The following is a 25172-nucleotide window of genomic DNA, read 5'->3' as shown; positions in this document are numbered from 1 at the left end:
CATCCTTCCTCATTCCAAACTCCCTCCTCTCCATCTGCAAGTGCACACACATATAAACTGTGTACTTCAGGACTTTAAAGACCAGTGATCCTTAAATGTTTTGAATAATAAACTTGTATTATTAAAAATCTGAGCACAAAATACAAGTTTTCTCTTATAATTTCCTCTAATTATCCCTAATCATCCTCAGAATAATCTACATGATATTATTTTGTACTGAATAATCTTTGCTGAATAAACCTTAAAGCACTAAAAAAAAAAGTCACCATAACAATATGTGGAGTGAAATCAATTATTTCTGGGTCTTCACTCTTTGATATAAGAATGTAGGTGAGGCATCACTAATCAGATTGCCTAAATATGAAAGCATGGCTTATCTTTCCTAAATACTAAAAAAGACAATAACTACTTTTTTGCTCCTGAAAAAGGAAAAATTCCTAAGTCTCAGATATGTTTGACAAGCATATCTTATTTGCTTTTTAATTCACACTCAAAACAAGTATGTTATCAATTACTTTTTAATAAATTTTAAAAGGGCTATTCAGAATCTCCATGTAAGTGTTCTTCCAATGCTTCACTCAAAACATACCTTTGTCAGATAACATCATATCCACTGAATTAGATACGCAATGACATTGTTAGTTTTAAAGCTGAACTACTTTGTTTAATTTCTCTTTATTAACTCAGAAATATCTCTTATTTTTAAGAAATAAGTTTTTAAGTTAAAAGCTCTATCGAAACTTTTAGGATCCCCGGTTAGCATAATGAACTTGTGATATTTGGGAAAAAAATTAGAGTTCATATCAAAAAATGTAAATTTAGGGTTTTTTTTGTCAAATGCTAAACACAATATGTCCTATATTTATTGTTGATGAATCTTTCCTATGATTATATTACATGCCATCATAATTGAAAAGATGACATTTCTATTAATTTCATATTTCTTAAATTTTTATTTTATATTGATTATATAAGGGTAAAGTGCTAATTTATCATATATATGCACATTCATGCTTATTTGCACTCAAATTTGTTTTTACTTATTTATATCAAAGATAATGTCTTTTTCAATAAGAGAAATTTTATTAGCTTATAAACTCCTTAAGAATAGGCATTGTGCTGCTTTTCATCCTTGCATTCTGAACATCTAATGCAATACCTGTATATTGCAGAAGATTACTAAGTTCATTAACTTGAATTTTTGAAAAAACATTTCTTAGACTTTTTCCTTTTGCCCTGATTTCAAACATCTGACTGGGTGGCAGGTATATGTCCACATTCCTGTGGAGAGTACTTCAAATTCATGAAAGATGCTATCTTACCTATAAAGAACACCATTAATTTTCATTTATTCTGATCATTTGATAAGGGAAATATCAAAATACCTGGAATGAAATTGAGACTAAATTTTCACATTGGTTTCAAAAAGAAAATAATAGTTAATATTAATAATGTCAGATAATATTTCTATCAAAATACTTCTGGCTTGTGATCAGAATCTTTATCCCAGTGAAACTTGTATAACATATGTCTAATCACTGTAAATGTTAATAAATGCTTTAATTGATACATTATTGATTTCTTGGAACTATTTGGTCCCTGATTTCTCTAAAGTGTATGATACTAGGGAAGAAATTCCTGTCTATTTAAAACTATAGCACCAGCTCAATTGAAGAACCTTCTTCCAAGACTTGTACACTGAGCCCCATCATAAAAATAGCATCCTTTGAATTCTGACACTTCTATGGGAAATGATAAATCAACAACCTTTTATTAAACATGCTGAGTGCTGGTTATAAAAAAGATACAAAGAAAAGTTCTTGCCCTCAAGAAGTTTAAATTCTGTCAGGGGATACATACATAGACATATATGTCTACATATGAGCATATATGAAATATAAATATAAACAAAATAAGTATCTATCAATAAATAGTAAGTGCCAATATGTGCCAGACAGATGATGGGGGCAAAAGGTAACTAGGAGCACCCGAAAAAATAAAGGTTCAAGTAATTGGCATCCACTATTCTGATAGAGTAAAATAACTTCCAGGAGTTTATGTACAAATGATCTATCTGCTTGGGCAGACGAGGCTACGGCACAATAAAGCAGTCAACAAATATTCATTAAGTTCTTACAATGTACTTACATTTTGCTAAGTGTTAGGGATACAAAGAAAGTCAAACACAGTCTCTTGCCTTAATGAACATACACGCAAATAGAGAAGAAAGGATGTACATATAAGAAAAGTCCAGAGCAGACAGAAAGTAATCTAAGAGGCACTAGTAGCAAAGGTGGCCAGAAAAGAAAGCCCTCTGCATAAGGTTGGATTCGAGGGAGTCTTAAAGAAAATCAGTGTGGCCTTGAGGCCACGTGTCCCTCCAGGTCCTCAAGCGTAACCCTTTGGCTGAATCTAAACTTCACAAAAGAAATTCCCTTAATAAATGGATTTATTCTGTAAAACTTGAACTCAGCCCAAAGGCTGCACCCAAGGACTTAGAAAGTTACGTGTGACTTTGAGGTCACAGGTTCCCCACCCCTGGATTAGAAGATACTTGCCCTCTCACCCAAAGAGGAAAACATGATGAAGGCAGCTAACGTAGTACGTCAGCATTAGTAGTGATGAATTCCTCTTAGTGGAAAAACAGCCACTAACCTGGACATGCCACTAGGCTGCCATTTCAGTAGCGTGCTGTCAGCATCGCTACTCAACTGAGGTGGGTGGTCCACATGTGGTTAAGTGAGACTGTTGTTAAAACAATTACACCTATGTTATAAGTTCATCTTGGAGGTGTCTGATCATAAAAGCCAACAGATGGATACTACCCATTGCTAGAAACCCTATCTGGACAAAGCATCTCATCATGCTGTGGGCTCCTTGAAATTATGGTGTTAATAATAATGATATTAGCAACAATAAATAATAGCAAATATTTATAGAGAATTTTAAAGTTTATAGAATGTTACATAAATTATCATACTTGATCCTCCACGAGGATCCTTGTAACCCTGTGAGGTAAGAGCTTATTATTATTCTTATTTTATATGTGAAGAAACTGAGACTCAGAGAGTTTGGGTGATTTGACCAGTCATACAACAGAAAGCATGTGATACTGAGAAATGAACCACAGGATCTTCATATGGAGAACCCTGTGGATGGGGGTGGGTTACTCCTTCTTCCTTCATAGACTGAGACATTCGGCCTGTGCCAAATTAGGGGCGGCAGTCATTGGATCAATCTTTTCGTTTGTGCTATCTTTTTGTCTGTCCTGCAGAATAAGATCCTTTTGTAGGGTTTGACCAGTCTACATGTGCTGTCTGGGGGTTGCATTATTCTTAAGTTAGCAAAGCAAAAGCAGACTGATGATCTGGGATGACTCTGTCTGAGGCCTCACTAGGTCTTAATTTTCTCACCTATAAAATAGGGATAACAATATTTTTCCCCTGCTTGCCTCACAAGTAGCTGCAAAAATCAAGTAATATACTACATAAGTGTTTTGTAAACTAAAAATTATTATACAAATATGAAATGGTAGTCTTCCACCATACATCAATCAACATCATCATATCAGAGTTGATGGCATTGTCCATCCCGGGGTGGAGAACCTGTGGCCTCAACAATACATGCAACCCTCCAGGCCTCAAGTGTGGCCCTTTGACCAAATGCAAACTTACAGAACAAATCAATTTGTTTGGAAGTTTGGGTTCAGTCAAAGGACTGCACTTGAGGACCCAGAGGGCCACATAGGGTCTCCAGGCCACAGGTTCCCTACACCTGGATGAGATTGTAACATTTGTGCCATGTTTTTAATTGCTAATTTTATCAGCATCACTTGATAGTGAGACAGGCCGATAACTCTCGATCGCATACTAAGAACAATATATACAACTAAAGCTACTAGAGTTACAAGGGAAGCTGGGCTAGGTTTGGCTTATACCAACTCACCATGTTAATGAGAACTTGAGAGAACTTCAGATACCAATCAGTGGATAGTGCCTTAAGGATGGATTAGGGGTGTGTGTTCGTCCGCTGTTGCTGAAGAAGACCATGCCATTAGAGACATGATGACATGACTTGCACTTGACTTTGCTTTGAGTGAAGGAGGGCTGTGCAGGTCACCAGCCTCACTTCTCCTCCAGAGCCATCTGAATCCAGGGACCAGATGTTCATCAGGATGACTGGAGATGACCCAGGATGAGGCAACTCTAGATCAGGGGTAAGGTCTGCTTGAAGTTCTTCTGGGCACCATTAGAATTTAAACACTCCAGAAGAGCTAAATATTTACAAGAGTTAATCCCTACTTTTTCTACTCTATTGAAAGTGGAGGGAAGAAATTGCTGCTACTTCCCCATGGCCCTCACCTCCACGGACACAACCCCAGAATACAATTCGGTGACACACAAACTCTCCAAGAGGGAAGTAACATGAAGATACATGAGGCTGCCTGGAAGTGACACAGATTCACCAGCAGCACCCAACTACAGAGTCTCCCAGGTCCTAGGAACGTCTTCCTTCTCCCTTCCATCCGGGTACTCCGCTGCCCGTCCAGTGGGTCCTGCCTCCACAACTCCTGTTCTCCTGCCTCTGACGGCGGGGCTCTGGCTAAGTGCCTTAACTCCTCAGCGCCACTAGGGGGCAGAGCAGCTGCCGGAAACGCCGGGCGGCGCTCACCGGCGGTGCTCTCGCTCAGATACAGGCCCTCCCTTTCCTCACGGCCCAGCTGAAAGCTCCTCCTCGTGAGGCAGCCCTGCCACCCCTCTCTGAGGATGGGTGACTTCCCATTTATCCTGTCTACACCACACGCTGTTCGTCCGCAGGGGTCTCCCCCGAGGGAGCTCCCGGGGGACCTCCGGGCTTGTACTTGGCACAATGGCGGGGGGGGAGGAGCTGTTTAAGAGATGCTGGTTGACTTGATTGGCCCCAAACTGGGAGTGTTCCTGTACCTGCAGACACACACACACACACCGTCTGTGCCAACACACACCTATATACACACGTACACACATACATACACATCTACGCACGAAAGCTCCACGCACCGGAAGCAGAGTCCGCCGGGAGCCGGAAATGGGCCCCGCCCCATCGCACGACTCCGCTTGTCCCCGCCCCGTGACCTCGCAGGCTCCTCCCCGTTCCCTGCCTCCCTTGGGCGGCGGCGGCGGCAGCAGCAGTGGCGATGATGGAGGAAGCCGACCCTTTCCTAGCGCCTGGGGGAGAAGAGGAGGTCGTGGCCTCGACCTCGGCAGATTTTGGGGGGACCAGCAGGTGAGGCGGCAGGGGGACCAGCGTGGAGCTGGGAATCGGCGGCAGCGCCGCGGGCTCGTTGCCTCTTACCCCGGGAGGCCGGAAGAGGAAGACCGGGCCGGGGTGGGGGTGTGGAGGGGAGATCCAGCCCGGGCAGAGGGGGGCGGGGCAGCTCTCCGAAATCCGTTGAGGAGAAAGTGGCCCTGCGCGACTTCTCCGGAGGCGCTCCCACGCCTGGCCCCGGGGCGCGGGCCTCTCCGGCCACGCTCCCCCGCCCGGGCTGAGCCGCCCCTCCGGCCGTAGAGCCCCCTCGACCCTTCTACCTCTCCGTAAAAAAGGAGCGCCGGGAGGCCTAGTGGAAACACGAACGGATTCAGCCCTCCATTCCCTCCCCGCTGTGGGGACCCGAAGGAAAGCCTCTCGAGGGCCGGCCAGTCTGTCCGAGCCGAGACCCAGGTGGAAGCCAACCACCGCGCTCTTGTCTTAGACATCCCCCTCTTCTGGCTCCAAAATGCAGGGTCTGCGATTCGGCCTTCTTTCTACCAGGATTCTTATGGGCCGCATCCCATCCCCCTTTTAATAAAGGTCTGCTGAATTCCTTAAGGGATAATTGGGTTTGTGGGCACCATGGAATCTTCCTCTTTAAGCCGAACAGATAGGCGCAGGTTGTTCTCGTGGAGGACCATGGCTTCGCACTTGACTTTGTTTGGAGGGAGGCAGGGCTGTGCGCGGACTCCAGCCTCACTTCTCCTCCAGAGCCATCTGGGTCCAGTGACCTGGTATCCCTCAGGGTGGCTGGAAATGCCCAGGATGCACTGGGACGCCTTGGCTCTTTAGCCTAAGGTCTCCTCGTATTCTCACTCTGAGTGAGTGGTGAAGAGGGGGATGTATCCTAAATGGCTAAACGAGAATATTCAAAATCTGTATAGTTGACACTCAGCCAGAATCATCCCAAACAAAAGGAAACTTTGACCTTGAGCAACTCTTTTAACCGCTCAGTGTTCTGGGCCAGAGGTGTTAACTACCAGAATAAAATGTAATTGGGAAATAGTTAACAAAATAAAAATACAGTAGAATGTAGATAACGTTTGTATGTGTTTTTCTAAGTTGATATGCACTGATTGAGATTCTCACATACAGTTGGTGGTGCCTTTCTCCTCCCATCTTTTCTGTTTCATTTTGACACCTTGCCCTGAGCAACTCTCTGTGACTTCCTGAAAAGGTGCTGACCTGCAGGGATAGAGGAACTTTGCACACTTGAGCCCTGCAAAGGGCAACTGGAGAGGATGGAGAAATGGTCATTGTATTAGTTTAGTAGTTGTGGTCTACAGCTGGCATTTATAGCATGTTTTAAGGTTTGCAAAGCACTTTACATGTTAACTCATTTGATTCACAGGACAGCTCAGTGAGGCAGAGGCTAAGTGACTTGTCCAGGGTCACGCAGCTAAGTAAGTGTTTGAGGCAAAATTTGAACTAAGGGCTTCCAAACTCCAAACTCCAAACCCAACACTGCGTTCACAGTGCCACCTACCTCTTTGATAAAATTCACATTGTTTTGGGGGCACTCACAACTCCCTGTGAGTGTCAAGTTCAGGACAGACTGTTCTTGGAGGACCTACCTATCCCCATTTGGAAAAGCTCAACACAAAATTGATCCAAAGTGATGACGTATTTGGCTGCAGGAATTTAAAATCAAATTATGCAGGAGTTGATAATCTGTGTCAATTTAACAGCAGATGTTTGAAATAACTTTGTGAGGTAAACTTCTATGGATGGAAAAATTAAAGCCATTTAATGGAAGAACTATTTAGAATATACCATTTCCTCATTTCCATCTTTAAACTCTGCCCATTAATCCTCAATTTTTTTTTGCAGGATAGAAAGAGTTAAAAGGGTACTAACAATCAAAGTGTCAAAGAAGTCTATAGTGGATTCTTTTCTATTAGTCCTTATTTTACTACAAAAATGAAGAAATTGTAAGTTCATTTTAGGGAGGAAATTTGTGGAGAATGATAACCTTTGGTTTCACTGAAAATCCATGAGTTAATCCAAGAGTTAACTTATTTTAAGTACAGTTTAAATGAAAATATGCAATATTATAATGACACAGACTTATAGACACCTTGTTTTAATCACGAATATCTGAAAACCTAGAATGTACTTGCATATTTGCTAATACTTTTTAAAAAACTAATTAATCCTGCTTAATAATTCATAAAGACCTGCTTTATCTTCATGTAGGAAATATTAGTTGCTCCTTCAGTAAAAAAGTGCTAATTCTTCATTAGGCAAAGAATATATATCATTGGTATGCACCAACCCAGATTGCATTACTCTAAGTAAATAGATGGTTATTGAAAGGTATTGTGGCCAAAATATTCATTACCCAGTAGCCAGTCTAGGATTAAGTCTCAGTTTACCTAGTCAGGTCTTCATAAAACAGTCCTTTGCTGGAACTGTTCCCCAGTTTTGAGCTTAGTAAGATTTATGTTCTTATGTCTTACCAACTTAGCTTTTGAGAACCCAGGGTCCTAGGAGATCAAAATAACGCATTCAAGCCATACTTATACAGACATAAAAGTATTTGTGCTAAATATTTCTCTGTGTGTGTATGTGTGTGTGTATGTGTACACACACACATACACACACACATTTAAAAGGGATTTTTTTGGACTTGTAAAAGTTAAAATTTTTAAACTTACACTTAATATTAGAGGTGATCCTTGAACTCAGTTCTGCTTGGCTCCAAGCTTGACTTTCTACCTACTACATCGTGCCACCTCCCACCTACCTCTGACAGGTACTGACTTTGTGACCCTTCACAAGTCACTTAATCTCTCACTACTTTATTCAGTTTTAAGACTATAAATTGCAAAGATGCAGCCTCCATTAGTAGAAAGAGTTTCCTCATCCAAAATTTCGCTGAGTGAAATCATACCTGTCCAACTAGACTAGTAGAAGTTTAATACATGTTTATTAACTATCTCTAAGTATTATTTATTACCCTTGTAATTGTTGTCTTTTCTTTGCAGTAGAAACAGACATTCCCTTAGTATGTCAACTGACTCGATGGAAATTGATGATGCTTTGTACAGGTAAGAGCCCATAGAAAGCCAGTGTTTGGGGTTTGTATTTCAGCATTTGTCATGACAGTGCTTATTTCTTAATATTGACATAATCTGAGGTTACTGTTAGACCTCTGAAGAATTTTGTAGATGTTCAGAAAAATTCTCCCTCAAATTAGAATTGGATCTTTTTTTTTTTTTTTTTGGCATACATTTAAAATTTTCTTAAACATACTTGAAATGTCAATTGATAGTTAAACTACTTTTTGAAAAATGTTGGAACAAATATAAAACTATTGGCTGCTCTTGAATTTTAGTCACATCTTAAAATTAAATCTGTTTTTAAAAAATTTACATACACAGATATAAATGTAGGTGCACATTGAAAAATAACATCAGTTTCTAGGCTACACTCAGATTTCATATAAGCCAGATTTGGGGAATATCTATGACTTGTGCTTGAAATAATAAGACTTCTAAAAAAATTTTTCCTGTTTTGTAGGATTCTAAAGTAAAATTACAGGAAATCCATTAACTTTAATTGGTGATGTATGAGAAAGGTGAGGTGTTTTGCTGTTATATCATGAATATAACAGAGCAGTTCATTAAAGGAAATAAATATTCCCAGATAGACAATGTATGAATTATTTATTTGAAGAATAGGTGATTTATCTGGTAGATATATGTCACTTTTTCTAACTTCATTGTTTTTCTTAAATATAACAAAGTGACCTAAGTAACATTAATAATGTTGCCCAAGGCAGGTGAAACACATTTCAAGTTTTAACGCTGATATACCTGTAAAACAGAGAATATTTTAATAGTTGAAGGTTTTTCAGATTTTTTTCCTCCTTTGGAAGATAAATATCAAAATTAAAAAGACTTTTATAGCTAGTCTAGCTGTCATTGATTTGCCTTTTCTCTACAATCCTATAAGCACTGAACTATGCAATTTAACTTCTATAATACTATCTTGTGTTCATCAGTGTTATTTTGTAGGTATTAGTCTTCTTCACCTAGACTGAATACTCTGAGAACTCTTTCTTTTATCTCTCTGCTCCCATCATTGGTGTCTCACTCAAAGTGAGATTGTGATAAGACCTTAGCCTGCATGGGCCAGGGTCTCCTATTGCATCCTGGGCCATCTCCAGTTATCCTGATGAATATCAGGCCACTGGACTCAGATGGCTCAGGAAAAGAAAGTGAGGTTGGTGACTTTGCACAGCCCTCCCTCACTCAAATCAAAGTCAGGTGCAAGTCATGTCATCATCTTGATGTCATGGTACTTTCCGAGAATGAAGGACAAACACAACAACAAATCCCATCATTCCAGTTCTAACTTCACTTGCTTCTTTACTCAGCCTAGGCCAGGCAGGGTGGGGAATCTGCAGCCTTGAGGCCACATGTGGCAGGTTCCCCACCCCTGGCTAGACTCTGGGATCACTCATTTCTATCCACTACCACGAAAATCTTCTAACTGCTAATCGCCAAACATGAGTTTGAAACTGTAGTCCTTATTCTATACACTCTTGTTTATTCTAGAATCTGGGGCCATTCCATTTATCTTCAGTCTTTCACTTTCTATTAAGCTCCCTCCCTTTCTTTTACAAACTGTTCAGGTGACCCTTGTTCTATAAATAGAAACCTCCTTTTGACTCTGCTACACTCTCCCCCCACACTGCCTTTTATCTTGTTTTATTGCCAGACTTCTTTTTAAAAGGATCTACACTTACTGCCTCACTACCTATTTTAACCCTTTGCATTGTGGTATTACTAAGAGTATAAGTTTAATCCTGGACAGGCCCTCAAAGGTCCAGCCATTTCATATTGCTGATGACAAAACTTAGGCCTAGAGAAGCAAAGTATCAGTCACATGGGTCTTAAGTAGTTAAGACACAGTATTTGAACCCAACTCCACTCAGCTGAAGCTGCTTCTTGGAGTTTATCACTGACCTCTTAATTGCCCGTTCGGTGAATTTTATGCAGTCCTCAAGCTCCTTAATCTTTTTGTAACATTTAATGCTGTTTACCATCTCACTCCTTGAAATACTCTCTCCTCCCTAAGTTCAAATTTTGCCTCAAACACTTACTTAGCTGTGTGACCCTGGGGAAGTCACTTAGCCTTTGCCTCAGTTTTCTCATTTATAAAATGGGGATAATAACAGCACTTACGTCACTGGAATACAATGAATGAAACAGTCCTTTCTCACAAGTCCCTTACATTAGAACTGAGATGCAGACAGGTACATACATAGATATATACAAGATACATGGTACATTTAAGGTATATGTGTTCCTCCTTCGTTGCCAAAGAAGACCATGCCATCAGAGAAATGATGACATGACTTGCACTTGACTTTGTTTTGAGTGAAGGAGGGCTGTGCAGGTCACCAGCCTCACTTCTCCTCCAGAGCCAGCTGAATCCAGTGACCAGATATTCATCAGGATGACTGGAGATGACCCAGGATGAGGCAGTTGGGGTTGTGACTTGCACAAGGTCACACAGCTAGTGAGTGTCAGGTGTTTGAGGTGAGATTTGAACTCAGGTCCTCCTAACTCCTGCACTGGTGCTGTATCCACTATACTACCTAGCTGCCCCACATATAAGGTAACCTTAGAAGGGAAGGTACTAGCAGCTGGGGGCAAAGGATAGGAAAGACCTCTGCAAAGATAGCCTTTGATATGAATCTTGAAGGAAGCAAGGAATTCCAGGAGATGGATGTGAGAAGAGGAGTTTTCCAGATAGGGGAAACAGCCTGTGCAAAAGCATAGATACCAAAGATGGCATGTCCACAGATGTTGTTGTTATTGTTGTGTGTTTGTCCTTTGTTCTCGAAGAGGACCATGACATCAAGATGATGACATGACTTGCAGTTGACTTTGATTTGAGGGAGGGAGGGCTGTGCAGGTCACCAGCCTCACTTTCTTCTCTTGAGCCCATGTCAATACTATGAGGTGTGGAAGAGGGGTATTTTAGGAGGAAAACTGTTTTAGACGTGATGAGTGAGATGGCTTGAGGACATCCATTTCAAAAGGGAGAAGAGATACAGGATGATATAGCATGAGGGGATGGCAGGGTCAGGTGAAGGTTTTTTATGAATTGGGAAGAACTGGGAATATTTGAAGTTAGCCGGGAAGGGTACCAGTATATAAGGAAAAATGGAAAATTTCATTAAATAATGGGGCAAGCTCCCAGACCTAAGGGGTAGGATCAAAGGCATAAGTCAAGATGCTGACCATTTCAAAAAGGATCTTCTCAGAGACTTAAGCAAAAATGTGTATAGAAGGGGACTTTAAAGTGTGAAGCTAGGGATAAGAGGGCCCTCTCAATGGCTGGCCTCTGTTTCTTCAATTGACCTCAAATAGTTGTATCATAGGTAATAATAAGAGTAAGTAAGGTCTTAAAGCAATTTCCAAAAGTTCTATAGCAACAAATGGAAACCGTCTTCTCATAACAATTACAATTACACCATTGCTTTAGGAAAGAATAAATCATTTGATTGTCTGATGGATCAGTTCACCATCCAATTAACTCTTCAGACCAAAACTCTCCACCCTAGGTACCACTCTTCTGTGTTTGTCTGTTATAATGTAAACTCCGTGAAGGCTTCCCTGGCTTTTTGTAATTTAACATTCTCACCCACCCCCAGGCCTCTTTTAGTATCTGGCACATAGTAAATGCTGAAATGTTTTCATTCATTCATCCCATGTAGAAAACAGACTATAGCAGTGATATGAAAAGGCTGAGACTTGCCAGGAGGCAAGCAGGCTGTCCTCCACAAAATCTCACCTGTACTGATAACAGGATGACCAGCTACCCTCAAATGCTTACTCTTTCCTTCCTCCTACCTTTTTCTCCTTGAGGAGTTTCGCTTGTGTAAAATTGGAGGAAAAGTGGTTCCCAGAACACATGATGGATAGAATACAGTGAATACAATGTTGGACTTGAAGTCAGGAAGACCCTAGTTCACGTACAGCCTCAGCCAATTATTTGCCGTGTGATGCTGGCAAGTCTCTTAATATCTGTCTTCCTCAGTTTCCTCAACTGTAAAGTGAAGTTAGTAATAGTACCTATCTCCCAGGGTTCTTATGAGTATTATAATGTGGTAAAATATATAAAACACTTAGTATCATGTCTGATGGGACCTACAGGTCTCATACCTAGGTAGCAGTGACTGTTCTGTCTTGTAAATATACAACTTCCAAACATGGCTCAAAAAATCAACTTCAGAAGTCCAAGATCATCTATGCATGTATAGACAGCCCTTTGCCTAAGAAAAATCAGCGTGTTTTAAGTAAACTAAATGTTCAATATGAGTCAACAGTGTATGGACAAAAAAACTAATAAAATTCTCAGCTACCTTAAGATAGAAATAATGTCGCACTATAATGTCATATTCTGCCCAGTCAGTCTACATCTATAGTGTTCTGGCCAACACATTTTAATGGCAACACCAGTAAAGTAGAAAGTGTTCTGAGTAGGGTAGAATCGTAAAGGTTCATTGAAACCTTCATCATTTGAAGGAATTTGGAGTTTTAGAGAAGAGAAGATTCAGAGGAGACATTATAATTGTCTACTAGTACTTGAACACTGTTATGTGTTTAGAGGATTACACTTTCTCTTGAGCCCAAAGGGCAAATTCAAGAGAGTGGGTAGAAGTAGTAGAAATAAAAATTTAGAAAGGATTTAAGGGGACTTTTCCTAACAGTAAAAGGTAAGCAGAAATGAAATATGCTGCTACTAGATTTTTCCTCAGAATTGTCAACTGTATTAAGCACTTACTCTGTCCCAGGCATTTTGCTAAGCACTGGGAATAACAATGTTTTTTTTAAAAGGCAAAAAAAACAGCCCAGTCCCTGTGCTCAAAACAACTGCACAAATAAATTGGGGTTAGTCTCAGGGAAGACACTAACATTTAAGAAGGGCCAAAATTAAGGATTTAAGATGTCTGTCTAAATCTTTCTTGTTATTCAATGTTAACTACTGGAAATTTCCTTCAAAGCACAACTCACATGCTGCCTCCTTTCAGGATCCTCTGCCTTGTTTTGGTGCTCTTGCCTTCTTGAAATTACTTTGTATATACTTTGTATTTCCTACCACTAAGTAAAATATAAGCCACTTGAGGACCCTGACTCTGGTTTAATACCCTAGACTGAGAATTTTATAAGCATTTAATAAAAATTTATTCAATTGAATAAATAAATAATGCCATTATCTTTAAGAAATGGTGCCTAGTATTAGGGCAGCACAGATTGAGAGTTGGAAGGTGTCTCAGAGGTCATATAATCCAACTCTCTTTTCACAGAACATGGCAGAGTGAATTTGAACCCAGGTTCCTTCACCTCCAATTCAGTGTTCTTGCCACTACACCACATCAGTTGGTTTTAGTATGTCTGATATTTTTAAAGTTGTAAATGTCCTATTTTTCCTTTTAAATAACTAATTTAAAAAAGGAAAACTTCTTACCTATTATGTAATGCATGCAAGTTCCTTATTACTATTTCTTTTGATTAGGTTATTACTTTTAAAAATTAGAAGACTTAAATCCTGTTGAAATGTGATTCGTAGGAACTTTTAATCTTCAGCTGAGGATAGAAACAGGTGGTTGTTTTTTTCTTCAGAATTGCTAAATTTAATATTAGAACTCTAAAGAAAGGATGATTTTCTTGATAAGCTTTTTCCCCCCAAATATGTTTCTTACTTTGTAGTCGACAGAGGTATGTTCTTGGAGATTCAGCAATGCAGAAGATGGCCAGATCCCATGTTTTCTTAAGTGGCATGGGTGGACTTGGTGTGGAAATTGGTAAGTTCTATTTTAATGTTTATTTGGGACACTAAGCTCACAAAGTGCTTTTCAGAATTTAAAATGTGTGTTTCTTCAGCATAATTTTTATTTTGCTTAACCTAAAAGTAAGAAAAAAGTTCCACTAGATATGGATTGTCCCATGTGCATCTCCCAGAATTTTTGTAAATTCTCTAGGAAGTAGATGATAAGTTAGCCACTTCTCTTGAGTATTGTCGATAAGTTATATTTATCTATTCTTTTCCTTCCTATTTCAGCTAAGAATATTGTTCTTGCTGGAATCAAGGTATGTGAATGATTGTATGACAAAATAATTTTTGTTATAACCTTGTTCATTAAATTTGTTATAACTGGTCTAAGATTATTTTCCCTCAACATTTTGTGTGTTTGTAAACATATTTTTAAATCGCTTCCTTTTTTTTTTTTTTTTTTTTGAAGGCACTTACAATTCATGACACAAAGCAGTGCCAGGCATGGGATCTAGGAACCAACTTCTTTATCTGCGAAAATGATGTTTTAAATAGAAGAAACAGGTCTGAACAAATTTTATTATTTGATTTCTCTACTATGTGTGTTTAACATATTCATAACATTCAGCATTTTCACGTGAAAGAATAAGTTTCTGAAGAGTGAGGGAAACAGTTACAAGTTAGAGCCTCAAAATCCAACCCTATACATGGAATTCCCATTTAATTTTAATTGTGACCTAAAGCAGTCTCAAAGAGCCATGAGTGTATCCTTTGAGATTGTGTGACTACTCAGTACTGCCTCATTAAGTGGTACACAGTATTTATCAAGTTATTCTTGTAATTCTGATGCTTTTGAACTTTTTTATTCAAAGTTCCCATGAGGTTTCATATTTTATTGATATTATTAAAGTATTTGGTTAGATTTTCTAGCAGTGTGTGTGTAGCTAACATCGAGTAAATAAATTTTCATTTTTTTTTTTCAGAGCTGAAGCCATAATTCATCACGTTGCAGAGCTCAATCCATATGTCCATGTCACATCATCTTCTGTCCCTTTAGATGAATCAACAGATCTCTCCTTCCTAAAACAGTATCAGGTAGGTGGTTATCAGGTAGTCAATTATAGTTGATGTTGGTATAATTCAAAGTTGTATCTAAATGGTCATATAATAAAATCCATTTAATTGAAATAGAATGGTCCCAAAAAAATGACTTGGAATCACATTATTTCAGTTAAGCCAGTAATGATTTTTATTGAATAGCAAGGACTTTTCTAAATCTTTTCACTCGTGCAGCAATATTTTCCTAGTACCTTTCCCATAATAGATACTTAATAAACATATGTTCAGTGAAATTTAATAATTCATCCTTACTTAAGGATCTGGTTCTTAGATGAGCAAATGACCTTGAGGTGAAGTAGAAATCACTTGTAATAAATTTTATATGCAGTGTTAGTACTGGTATTTACATGTTATTGCTTATCAAACCAAGTGTAGGGTATGTCAACAGGCAATAATAACTTCATGAAGCTTACATGAAAGCTAAGTTAATTACAAGGGAAATGAACATACATGTCAGGGGACCCCTTAAGTAGTCCTTAACAGGTAGTGTAAAGTAAAATATATGTATAAAAGTAGAAATGATGTGTTGGAATCATTAATAGTAGATTGATGTTCTGAAAGTGCAGGTTAGACAATAAAATTCTTCCCAGAGAGAGAACTTAAATATAAGTAGTTTGTTTTAGAAAAAAGAGTACTAAACTAGGAAAACCCAAGTTCTAACCATGAGTATGTGAACTTGAGAAAGTTCACCTCTTTGAGACTTCTTTTTTTTAATCTATAAAACCAGTATAATACCAGGTCTGTATCTCTGTTTGGTGTTCCCCCCTTCTGAACATGGTGACTTTTGAAAGGGAGGAATGAAACAATTTTTCCAAGATACATTTTCAGTTTATAAAGTGTAGGGGAGAAATTAAAGTAAAAAATTGTATGCTTATACAGAAATATTGCTTAAGGAATTATGATAAGCTTTTTAGCATTTAATTTTGTGTTTCTTCCTCAACAGTGTGTGGTATTGACTGAAATCAGGCTTCCTTTGCAGAAGAAGATCAATGATTTTTGCCATGCACAGCACCCACCTATTAAGGTAATACTAACCAATTTAAATGTGTATAGTCAGACAAAGGCACAAAAAGACCTTTCTACTGAAATCTGTGGTTATTCATCTAGTTGTACAAGAGGTTACTGACATTATGAAGCAAATATAAAATTGGGGGGGAGTGTTTCTGTGTCATGTTCATAGTCATTAAAACCAAAGGACTTTGAATTATAGATTGCCAAAACTCATAAATTATTAATTTTGGAGATGTGGAGAGTGATTTTCTGGCCCCAAACATAGAATGTCTCTTGGGAATGTTTTTCCTAGAATAAACATATGATGTATGATCTCCCTGCCATTTGTTGCTGCAAAATAAGAAACAAATAAAATAAAAAATAGAGCTTTCATTGTTGAGGCTAACTAAGAAATTGTTTACCAGATTGTAAGTTGACTCAATAGGAGTGTGTGTTTAAACTATGTATAGCAGTCTTTTTAACAAACTGTTTTTGAACAGTGAGGATTGGCTGTGCGTTGAACATGAGTATAAAACTTTATTTCCTGTAATCTGTACATTTTTTTTGTCCCAATATAACAGTCCTGTAATTTACTTTTTTGTTTGGTTATATTCCATCTTGTAAAAGAGTTCTTCAGAGTCTTGTTTTCTCCCCTTACCTTTTGTGTGTGTGTGTGTGTGTGTACACTGTAAGGGATAAGAATATTTTGGTATCAGAGACTATACCACATGAATTTTGTTTTTGAATTTATCCAGAAAAGTTTAAGAACAACAAAAAAATATTATATAATGGAGGTCTGTTTTACTTTGTTGTTTTTAAAAAAAACTCATTTTAATTGTAGCCTTTCATTTTTACATTAGTCATTTACCAGTCTCACCCTATCATTGAACTCATTTCTATAACAGTGAAAAACAGTTAAGCAGAAACTGATACAACAATTGGATCTAATTGTGTGCATAATACTCTGCTCCTTTAGTCCCCTACTTCTCTAGTGGAGGGTGGCATGTTTCATTAAACGTTCTTTCATTAAATATACAAGAGAAGTTGTAAATTACTTAGAAAGTTGGGGGTTTTAGTGCTGTTTTCATTTATAGTCAATCCTCAGCTTTCATAGGAGTAAAGTTTCTTGAAAACGGTTCAAAAGTAAAAGTTGACATGTTGAACCTATGAGAAATAGGGGCTTAGGTTCCTGTGACCACCAAAAACTAATCTTTCACTAGAAATTGTTGAAAATACATGTTCCTACATGTTTAATTCTTTAAAACAAATATTGATTCTGATAATACACACTTTTCCCAACACAGCAACTATGAAATAATCCATAAAATGCAGTACACAAAAGAAAACTGGCAACATACTGAACATTTTTTCTCACCAATAATTGACTATAATTCTGTGACCTTTTGTGCTAACATCTCAGCAATGAAAATAATTGTTATTTCAGATAGTATATACTTTTCATAACACATGAAACCTATCGTACCATAAGTACTTGTAGCAAAAAAAAATTCTTAAAAGTAAAACATTTTTAACTCAAATCTTACTTTCCATTGTGTCAGATGGTGGTGTGAGGTCACTTTTCTGACATTGTATAACTCATTGATTTGTTCACACCAAACTCAAAGCTAACGGTGACTATAGGCATTCCTGCATGACATCTTTATTTTCTCACTAAGCTCTATCACTGAGTTTGCATCTTGGACTTAGAGACCAAAGGACTTGGACTTTGCTTTGGGAGACTAATTGCAACATAAAACTTGAGTTTTAAAGGCACACGATGAAAATATGTGATGTATGCACAGGAAGCTCTTTGCTCTATAAGGGTAGGATGAACACGACTGGCGAAGCAAATTTAAATTCATGCTTCACAAACCTGTGCTTGTCAGTCCTTTCATGTTTTTCTCCGCTTCACCTAGCCACAAATGCATATGGTTGCCTAATGTGAAAGTGAAAATGAAGTTACTATAAAATCACACTCATGCTTGAAGTTTTAAAAGATAAATGTATGAATGTTGAGGCTTAATTGTACATTATCATAGTAGTAATCGTTGTATGTATTCTCCTGGTGCTGCTGTCCTCACTCTGTTTCAGTTCATTTATTTCTTCCTGTTTTTGTCTAAATTCCTTGTACCTAACGTTTCTTACTATGTAGTGATATTACAGTACATTCATATACCATAGTTCATTCAGCTATTCCCCTAGTTTATGGATTTTCATTTTATTTCTACTTCTTTGACATCACAAGAAATGTTGTTATAAATTTTTTTTATATATGGGATCTTTATATCAGATGTGGTTATCATTGGTCAAAAGAGTATATATGTTTACGTATATATTTATATATATATATATATGTATCTTTCACATAGTTCCAAATTGTTTTCCAACGTAATTGAACCAGTTCACCAATAGTATAGTAGTGTGCCTGTCTCATCGCAACCCTTTGAGTATTGACTTTCCTACTTTTATCTTCATGGTACATGTTTGCATGAAATCTCAGAATTAATTTAACTTGTCCTCTTATTAGTGTCTTAGAGCATTTTCATATTATCATTGGTACTTCTTCCTTCTCTTGAAACTTGATACCCTTTGACTGCTTATCTTCTAGGGAACAATATTTAGCCTTGTATGTTTGTACCATTTTCTAATGTCTTCCCATTTGATTTGATGGAATTTTCTTCCCATTTAGTTTTTTTTTTTATTTTAGCTGAGTTGCTTTTGTTTATGCAAGAGCTTTTTTAATTATATGTATTTAAAGTTGTCTGTTTTTTCTCGTTAAAGTTCTCAACTAGCCATAATTACATAAAATTCTTCCTACTCTCATGTTTTGTTTTGTTTTTTAATTATGTGACCCTTAATATTAAGTCATATATCCACTTGGAGCTTATTGTGATATATGATAGAAAATTCTGAACTAAAACTAATTTCAGCCAAATTACTTTCCAGTTTTCCCAAAAGTTTTTTTTTAAATCTAAATGGTAGTCTTACTCTGAGTAGTATATATTCTTGGTTCTGTCAACTCTACTCTTCATGTTTTTAATCAGTACCAAATAGTTTTGATAATTGTTTGTTATGTGATTTTTGATCTGATAATATTCTGCAACCTTTAATAATAAAAGTTTTGCAAACGGGCCAAAATCTGACTTTGTTGGGAAACTGATGTGGTAGCCATGAAGTCAAGAATTAGACAATCAAGAAATATTTATTAACTTTGCCTTGCAAAGTTGAGGTAGATTTATGTTATAGAATATAGAAGATGTCGTTTGTTATAAATTTTTTTGCATACAACCAGTGATATACCAAGAGTTTTGACATCTAAACTACTGGATTTGCAAGTAGTTTTTTCTTTATGGTTTACTTGCTCCAAAAGGAACCCTTAACTCATAATTCTGAAATTGTCTTGAGACAATGCCTGTGATTATTCAGTAACAAAACCCATATGTAGACACCTTTAAAATAGAGTTAATAGTGTTTTGCACTCTCTTCTCCTGGGGTTGTCATGAAAAAAACACTTTGCAATCTCCAAAACATGATGTTAGTATGAGGTAATGCAGTTTGAGAATGAGCTTATATTAATGTCTTATTTTGCAGTTCATCAGTGCAGATGTATTTGGAATTTGGTCACGTTTGTTTTGTGATTTTGGTGAAGAATTTGAAGTGCTAGATACATCAGGAGAAGAACCGAAAGAAATCTTCATTTCAAACATAACACAAGTAAGGATTGAACTTCAAACTTAACATTTATGTGTTAATTTTTGAATACTTGTCAATTTGTTATAATAAGATACCTTTAATGTGATAGAGATGAAGGATATTAGAATTATTTTACTGTAATATTGCATTCATTCTTCTGCCAAAGTCTTACTTTGAAACTTGGTAACACAGAGATTAGTTTTTCTAGACACTTGAAGACTTGCAGTGAAACACAAGCTCTGACAGGTACTACAAACCTGGAAAGTCTCTGAGTATGGACATGGCTACTGATGTTGTGTGTCTGTCCTCACAGGATGAACCTAGTCTTAAGTTTTTCTGAGAGGTTCTTTGCTAGAAGTTTGAACATCAAGTGATGTTTTTATCATCCATAGCCATTCATAAGTATAATGTGTTCTGTGTAGAGGGGTTGCAGTCAGAAATAGTGGAGGTTGTCCTGAAACCACAGACTCTTGGAGGACTCATCATATCTATTTATAAAAGAGATCCATCATAAGTTAGCCTGTCTAATAAAGTTTAAACCCTTTTGCCTGTCACTTTTTGGCACTCTGTAATCTGACACCACCTTCCTTTTGCCAATCTGCAATACTTTCTATCCCTTGAATAAGCTTTGTTCTTTGCTGCTTCCGTGCCATTATTCACACCAATTCTGTAGGACTTACATGCATTTGATTTCCTTCCTTTACTCTGTGCCGGTTGAATTTCTACTCATCCTTAAAAGTTCCATTTGAAATATTACCTCCTTCATGAAACTTTCCCCTTTTAGCTCCACATAACCTTTGTTTTGTGCTTTTCTGATGCATATAGGTGTTACTGTGTTATTAATAGGTATCTAGACTATAGATTCCTTGAGAGTACAGACTGTCTTGTCTAAGTTTTACTTCTTTTTCAATAGGAGGCTATTTTGTTGAATCAAAAATGATGGTCTAAATTTTCCTGCAGTATCATTTTGTGCTCAGTATCTGTGCTCTTTGGTGGGGGTTTTTTTAACGTGGTATTTAGCCATTACATAGGACACTAAATTATGTACTTATATATGACATTTAATTGTGATTCTAAATTTGCTATGTTAAATCAAAAAAGAGGATTTCAGAAATGACCTGGACTAGCACGTCTGGGAAGGGAGAAATTAAAGCAGAATAAAGCGCAGTAAAATAGAATCCTAAAGTTGGAAGTGACCTCAGTAGCCATCTAGTCCAAACATATCCAAAAGGTATTTCTGTTATAACATACTTGAAGTGTGCTCATTCTGTCTCTGCTTGAAGATCTCTAAAGAGAGGAAACCTACTTCTTGAGGCAGTGAGTTCCACTTTTGAACATCTATAATTGTCAAAGCGCTTTTTTCTTCACATTATACTTAAATTTTCTTCTTTGCAACTTCCACCCATTATTCCTGAACGTGCCCTGTGAAATCTAACAGAGCAAATCTAATTATTCTTCCATGTGATAGCCTTTTAGATGCTTGAAGACTGTTTCAAGACCTGAGACTTCTCTTCTCCAGCATAACCATCCCCAGTTCCTTCAGTTAATCCTCATGTGACATGGAGTTATAACCCCACACCATCCTGTTTACCCTTTTCTCCATGGTCTCTGTCTTATCAGTATCTCTAAACTGACGTACCCAGAATTGGTTGTCATACTCCAGATGTGGTGTGACTCAGGCAGAATACAAAAGGGAGCATCACATCCTTATTCCTGAAACCTATGTCTTTCTTCATGCAGCCCAAGGGAACATTAGCTTTTTATATGCTACTTTGTAGTGCTGCCCCCAGATCTCTTTGAGACAAGCTTGTGTCCAATCTGCTTCTTCCATTCTGTATTTAAGAAGGTGATTTTTTTCAACCTAAAGACTTTATAGCTATCCCTCTTGAATATAATCTTATTTAAATATCAGCCCAGTGCTCTAACATGTCAGGGTCTTTTTTGACTCCTAATTCACATCTGATGTATTAGCTATCCCTTACCATTTTTATCTTCTTATACTCTGTTCACTTCTGTGACACTGTCACCAGCCTGATGCAGGCCCTCATGTCCTCACCCCTAAACTATTGCAGAAGCCTGCTTGTTGGCCTCCATGCCACAAGACTATCCCCATTTGAGTCCATTCTCTGTTCTACATGACCATATTACTTTCACTTACCCCTCTGCTACACAGTCAACAGTGGCTCTCTGTCACCTCCAAGATCAAATATATAATTGTCTGTTTGTTATTCAGAGCCCCTCCTAGCAAACCTTTCCGATCTGCTTATACCTTAAACATATACCCCATCCTTCCTCCACATAACTCTTGAACCTAGTGACACTGGCCATCTTACTATTCCTCACACAAGACACTCCCAGCTACATGCATTTTTACTCATTGTCCTCCATGTCTGGATTTCTTTTCCTTCTCATCTCTTCCTCCTGGCCTACAATCCCTTCTATAGGAAGCCTTTCCTGATCTGCCTTAATTCTAGTGCCTTGCCCATGTTGATTATTTCCAGTTTATTCTGTATGTAACTTGTCTATACATGTTGTCTCCCCAATTAGATTGTGAGTTTCTCGAGGTCAGGGACTATCATTTACCTTTCTTTATATCTCCAGCACAGTATGTAACACATATCAGGGTCTTAATAAACATTCATTTCCAGACCGACTGACAGTTTCAGTGTTGTCTTGAAATTTGATGAGCCTGCCCTCAGTGTCATTATCCAAGTCATTGATGATTATATTAGAAAACACAGATTGTTGAGCTACTGCACTGGAGAACTTCTAGATTGACTTTGAACAACTAATAGCTACTCTGAACCTGTCCAGTTGGCCTGTTACAAGTTCATCCAGTTGTCTTATTTAGAACACATCTCTTCAGCTTGTACGTAAGAATAGCTTGAGATACTTTGTCAAATTTGATCTGTCAATTTAGTAACCCCATCAAAAAAGAAAATAAGGTTAGTTTTGCGTAACCTGTACTTGATGAAGTTGTGCTGGATCCTTGTAAAGACCACTTCTCAAGATACTAAAGTCATTCTCACCAACCAGTATAGTTTGAAAATTTTTATCTCCTCCCTTTTTTGAAAATTGGAAAATTTGCCCTCCCCAGTCTTTTAAAGCTTTTATTTGACATGATCTTTCACAGATTACTGAAAATAGCATGCTTCCAGAAGTAGTATCCTAAGCACTCTACTATGCAAGTCAGGCTGATTTTTCCTTAAAAGGTAGTGAAACAGCCCTTGAGTTTTGATTGACTGAGGGGACTAAAGCTTAGGCTCTTGACCTCCCTTTCTGGTTACCTGAGTATAAAGCAGCCATAAGGAACTCTAAGAGTTCTCTGCTGTCTTGTTGGTGAGCCACAGTGAGCAGCTTAGGCAGAAAAGCTCAACCAAATCTATTCAAGGTTTCTTTGATTTCTGTCCTTATTGAAAATTCTCCAGCTAACTAAATAAATCTTTTTGTTACCTGTCAAATGATTTTCAAATGTCTCATTTCATTCCAGTTTTGAACCTAAATTACAAGGCAGCTAATCTGAGTCAGGCACAACCTGGAACACAAAGTAGTCATGTCTTTTAATTTTCTCACATCTGGGCATATGTGAATTCATCAAGGGTGGCAACTAACTGCTCTCTTACTATCTCCTTATTTGTAGTGGGTATGACCTCCTAAGTAGTCATTTTTGTTCTGTGATTTCCAGAGTAAACATCATTCTCCTTAGCAGAGTATTTTCGCAAGACTATGCCACACTCATATTTTCTGTTTGTTACCTGCTCTTGTTTCCATCTTCTGTGTATGTCTTTTTAAAATCTAAGTTGGTTAGTAAGTTCTCTGTGAATATACATTGATCTCTTGAGAAAACTCCTTTGTTTTCTCGAAAGAATTATTAAAATTTTTCTGTGTTTATAATTTTATTTTTGAGAGTCTCTCATTCTTCCTAGACTGTCTTCTTGAGTAGAATTTTAGACCACGAGATCCTGCCTATGATTCTTATCTATCTTTGTGTACAACAGGCCTTTGAAATCTGGTTTACTAAAATCTGTGACCTATGTCCAGCATTCTTCTTATCAGTCACAAGCTCTAGGAGGAAGTGGTGACTTCATCCCAAGGTTTCCATCATTTTCATCCCAACAACAAGTTCCTGCTTATTAATATGAACTAGATTTAGAATAGAATTTCCTTTCATTGGCTTTTCCACTTTTTGAAGAATGAAATTATCTATGTGAATAATTTTCCAAATTTTTTTAATTTCTCAAACTTTTCTAGGTTGCTTATTTCAATTTTAATTAGCCCCAAAGTTAAAAATATCATCTTCATTGTCTAACAACGAATTTCCCATTCTTTAGTTTGGTCCTTGGTAGATCTCTGTGGTAAAAAGAGGCAAATACAATACTTTTTTTTTTAATTAAATTTATTTATTTAACTTTTAACATTCATTTTCACAAAATTTTGGGTTACAAATTTTCTCCCCTTTTTTCCCCTCCCCCCCCAAACCCCAAGCATTCTAATTGCCCCTATGACCAATCTGCTCTCTCTTCTATCATCCCTCTCTACCCTTGTCTCCGTCTTCTCTTTTGTCCTGTAGGGCCAGATAGCTTTCTATACCCCTTTACCTGTATTTCTTATTTCCTACTGGCAAGAACATTACTCGACAGTTGATCCTAATACTTTGAGTTCCAACTTCTTTACCTCCCTCCCTCTCCACCCCTTCCCTTTGGAAGGCAAGCAATTCAATATAGGCCTAATCTGTGTAGTTTTGCAAATGACTTCCATAATAGTTGTGTTGTATAAGACTAACTATATTTCCCTCCATCCTATCCTGTCCCCCCATTACTTCTATTCTCTTTTGATCCTATCCCTCCCCATGAGTGTCGACCTCAAATTGCACCCTCCTCCCCATGCCCTCCCTTCTATCATCCCCCCCACCCTGCTTATCCCCTTATCCCCCACTTTCCTGTATTGTAAGATAGGTTTTCCTACCAAAATGAGTGTGCATTTTATTCTTTCCTTTAGTGGAATGTGATGACAGTAGACTTCATGTTTTTCTCTCACCTCCCCTCTTTATCCCTCCACTAATGAGTCTTTTGCTTGCCTCTTTTATGAGAGATAATTTGCCCCATTCCATTTCTCCCTTTCTCCTCCCAATATATTTCTCTCTCACTGCTTGATTTCTTTTTTTTAAGATATGATCCCATCCTCTTCAATTCACTCTGTGCATTCTGTCTCTATGTGTGTGTGCGTGTGCGTGTGCATGTGTGTGTGTGTAATCCCACCCAGTACCCAGATACTGAAATGTTTCAAGA

General features: G+C 37.8%; 1 protein-coding gene across 2 annotated transcripts in view; it reads left to right on the top strand.

Moving 5' to 3' along the window:
* The first annotated feature begins 5084 nt into the window (after positions 1-5084).
* Positions 5085-25172, top strand: part of UBA6 (ubiquitin like modifier activating enzyme 6) — a 77289-nt gene continuing 57201 nt past the window's right edge. Inside the window, exons 1-8 of one of the 2 annotated variants that reach the window (XM_072620890.1) lie at positions 5085-5265; positions 8277-8339; positions 14019-14113; positions 14371-14399; positions 14552-14646; positions 15066-15177; positions 16145-16225; positions 19783-19905. In XM_072620890.1, the coding sequence (XP_072476991.1) occupies positions 5177-5265; positions 8277-8339; positions 14019-14113; positions 14371-14399; positions 14552-14646; positions 15066-15177; positions 16145-16225; positions 19783-19905 (687 nt within the window). In that variant the 5' untranslated portion in view covers positions 5085-5176. The remainder of the gene's footprint in view (positions 5266-8276; positions 8340-14018; positions 14114-14370; positions 14400-14551; positions 14647-15065; positions 15178-16144; positions 16226-19782; positions 19906-25172) is intronic. The other variant, XM_072620891.1, reaches the window with a different exon arrangement.

Source organism: Notamacropus eugenii, chromosome 6 (assembly GCF_028372415.1).
Source record: "Notamacropus eugenii isolate mMacEug1 chromosome 6, mMacEug1.pri_v2, whole genome shotgun sequence".
NCBI classification, from domain to species: Eukaryota; Metazoa; Chordata; class Mammalia; order Diprotodontia; family Macropodidae; genus Notamacropus; species Notamacropus eugenii.
The sequence above is the reverse complement of the archived record's forward strand: the minus strand, read 5'-3'. Positions and strand labels throughout refer to the sequence as shown.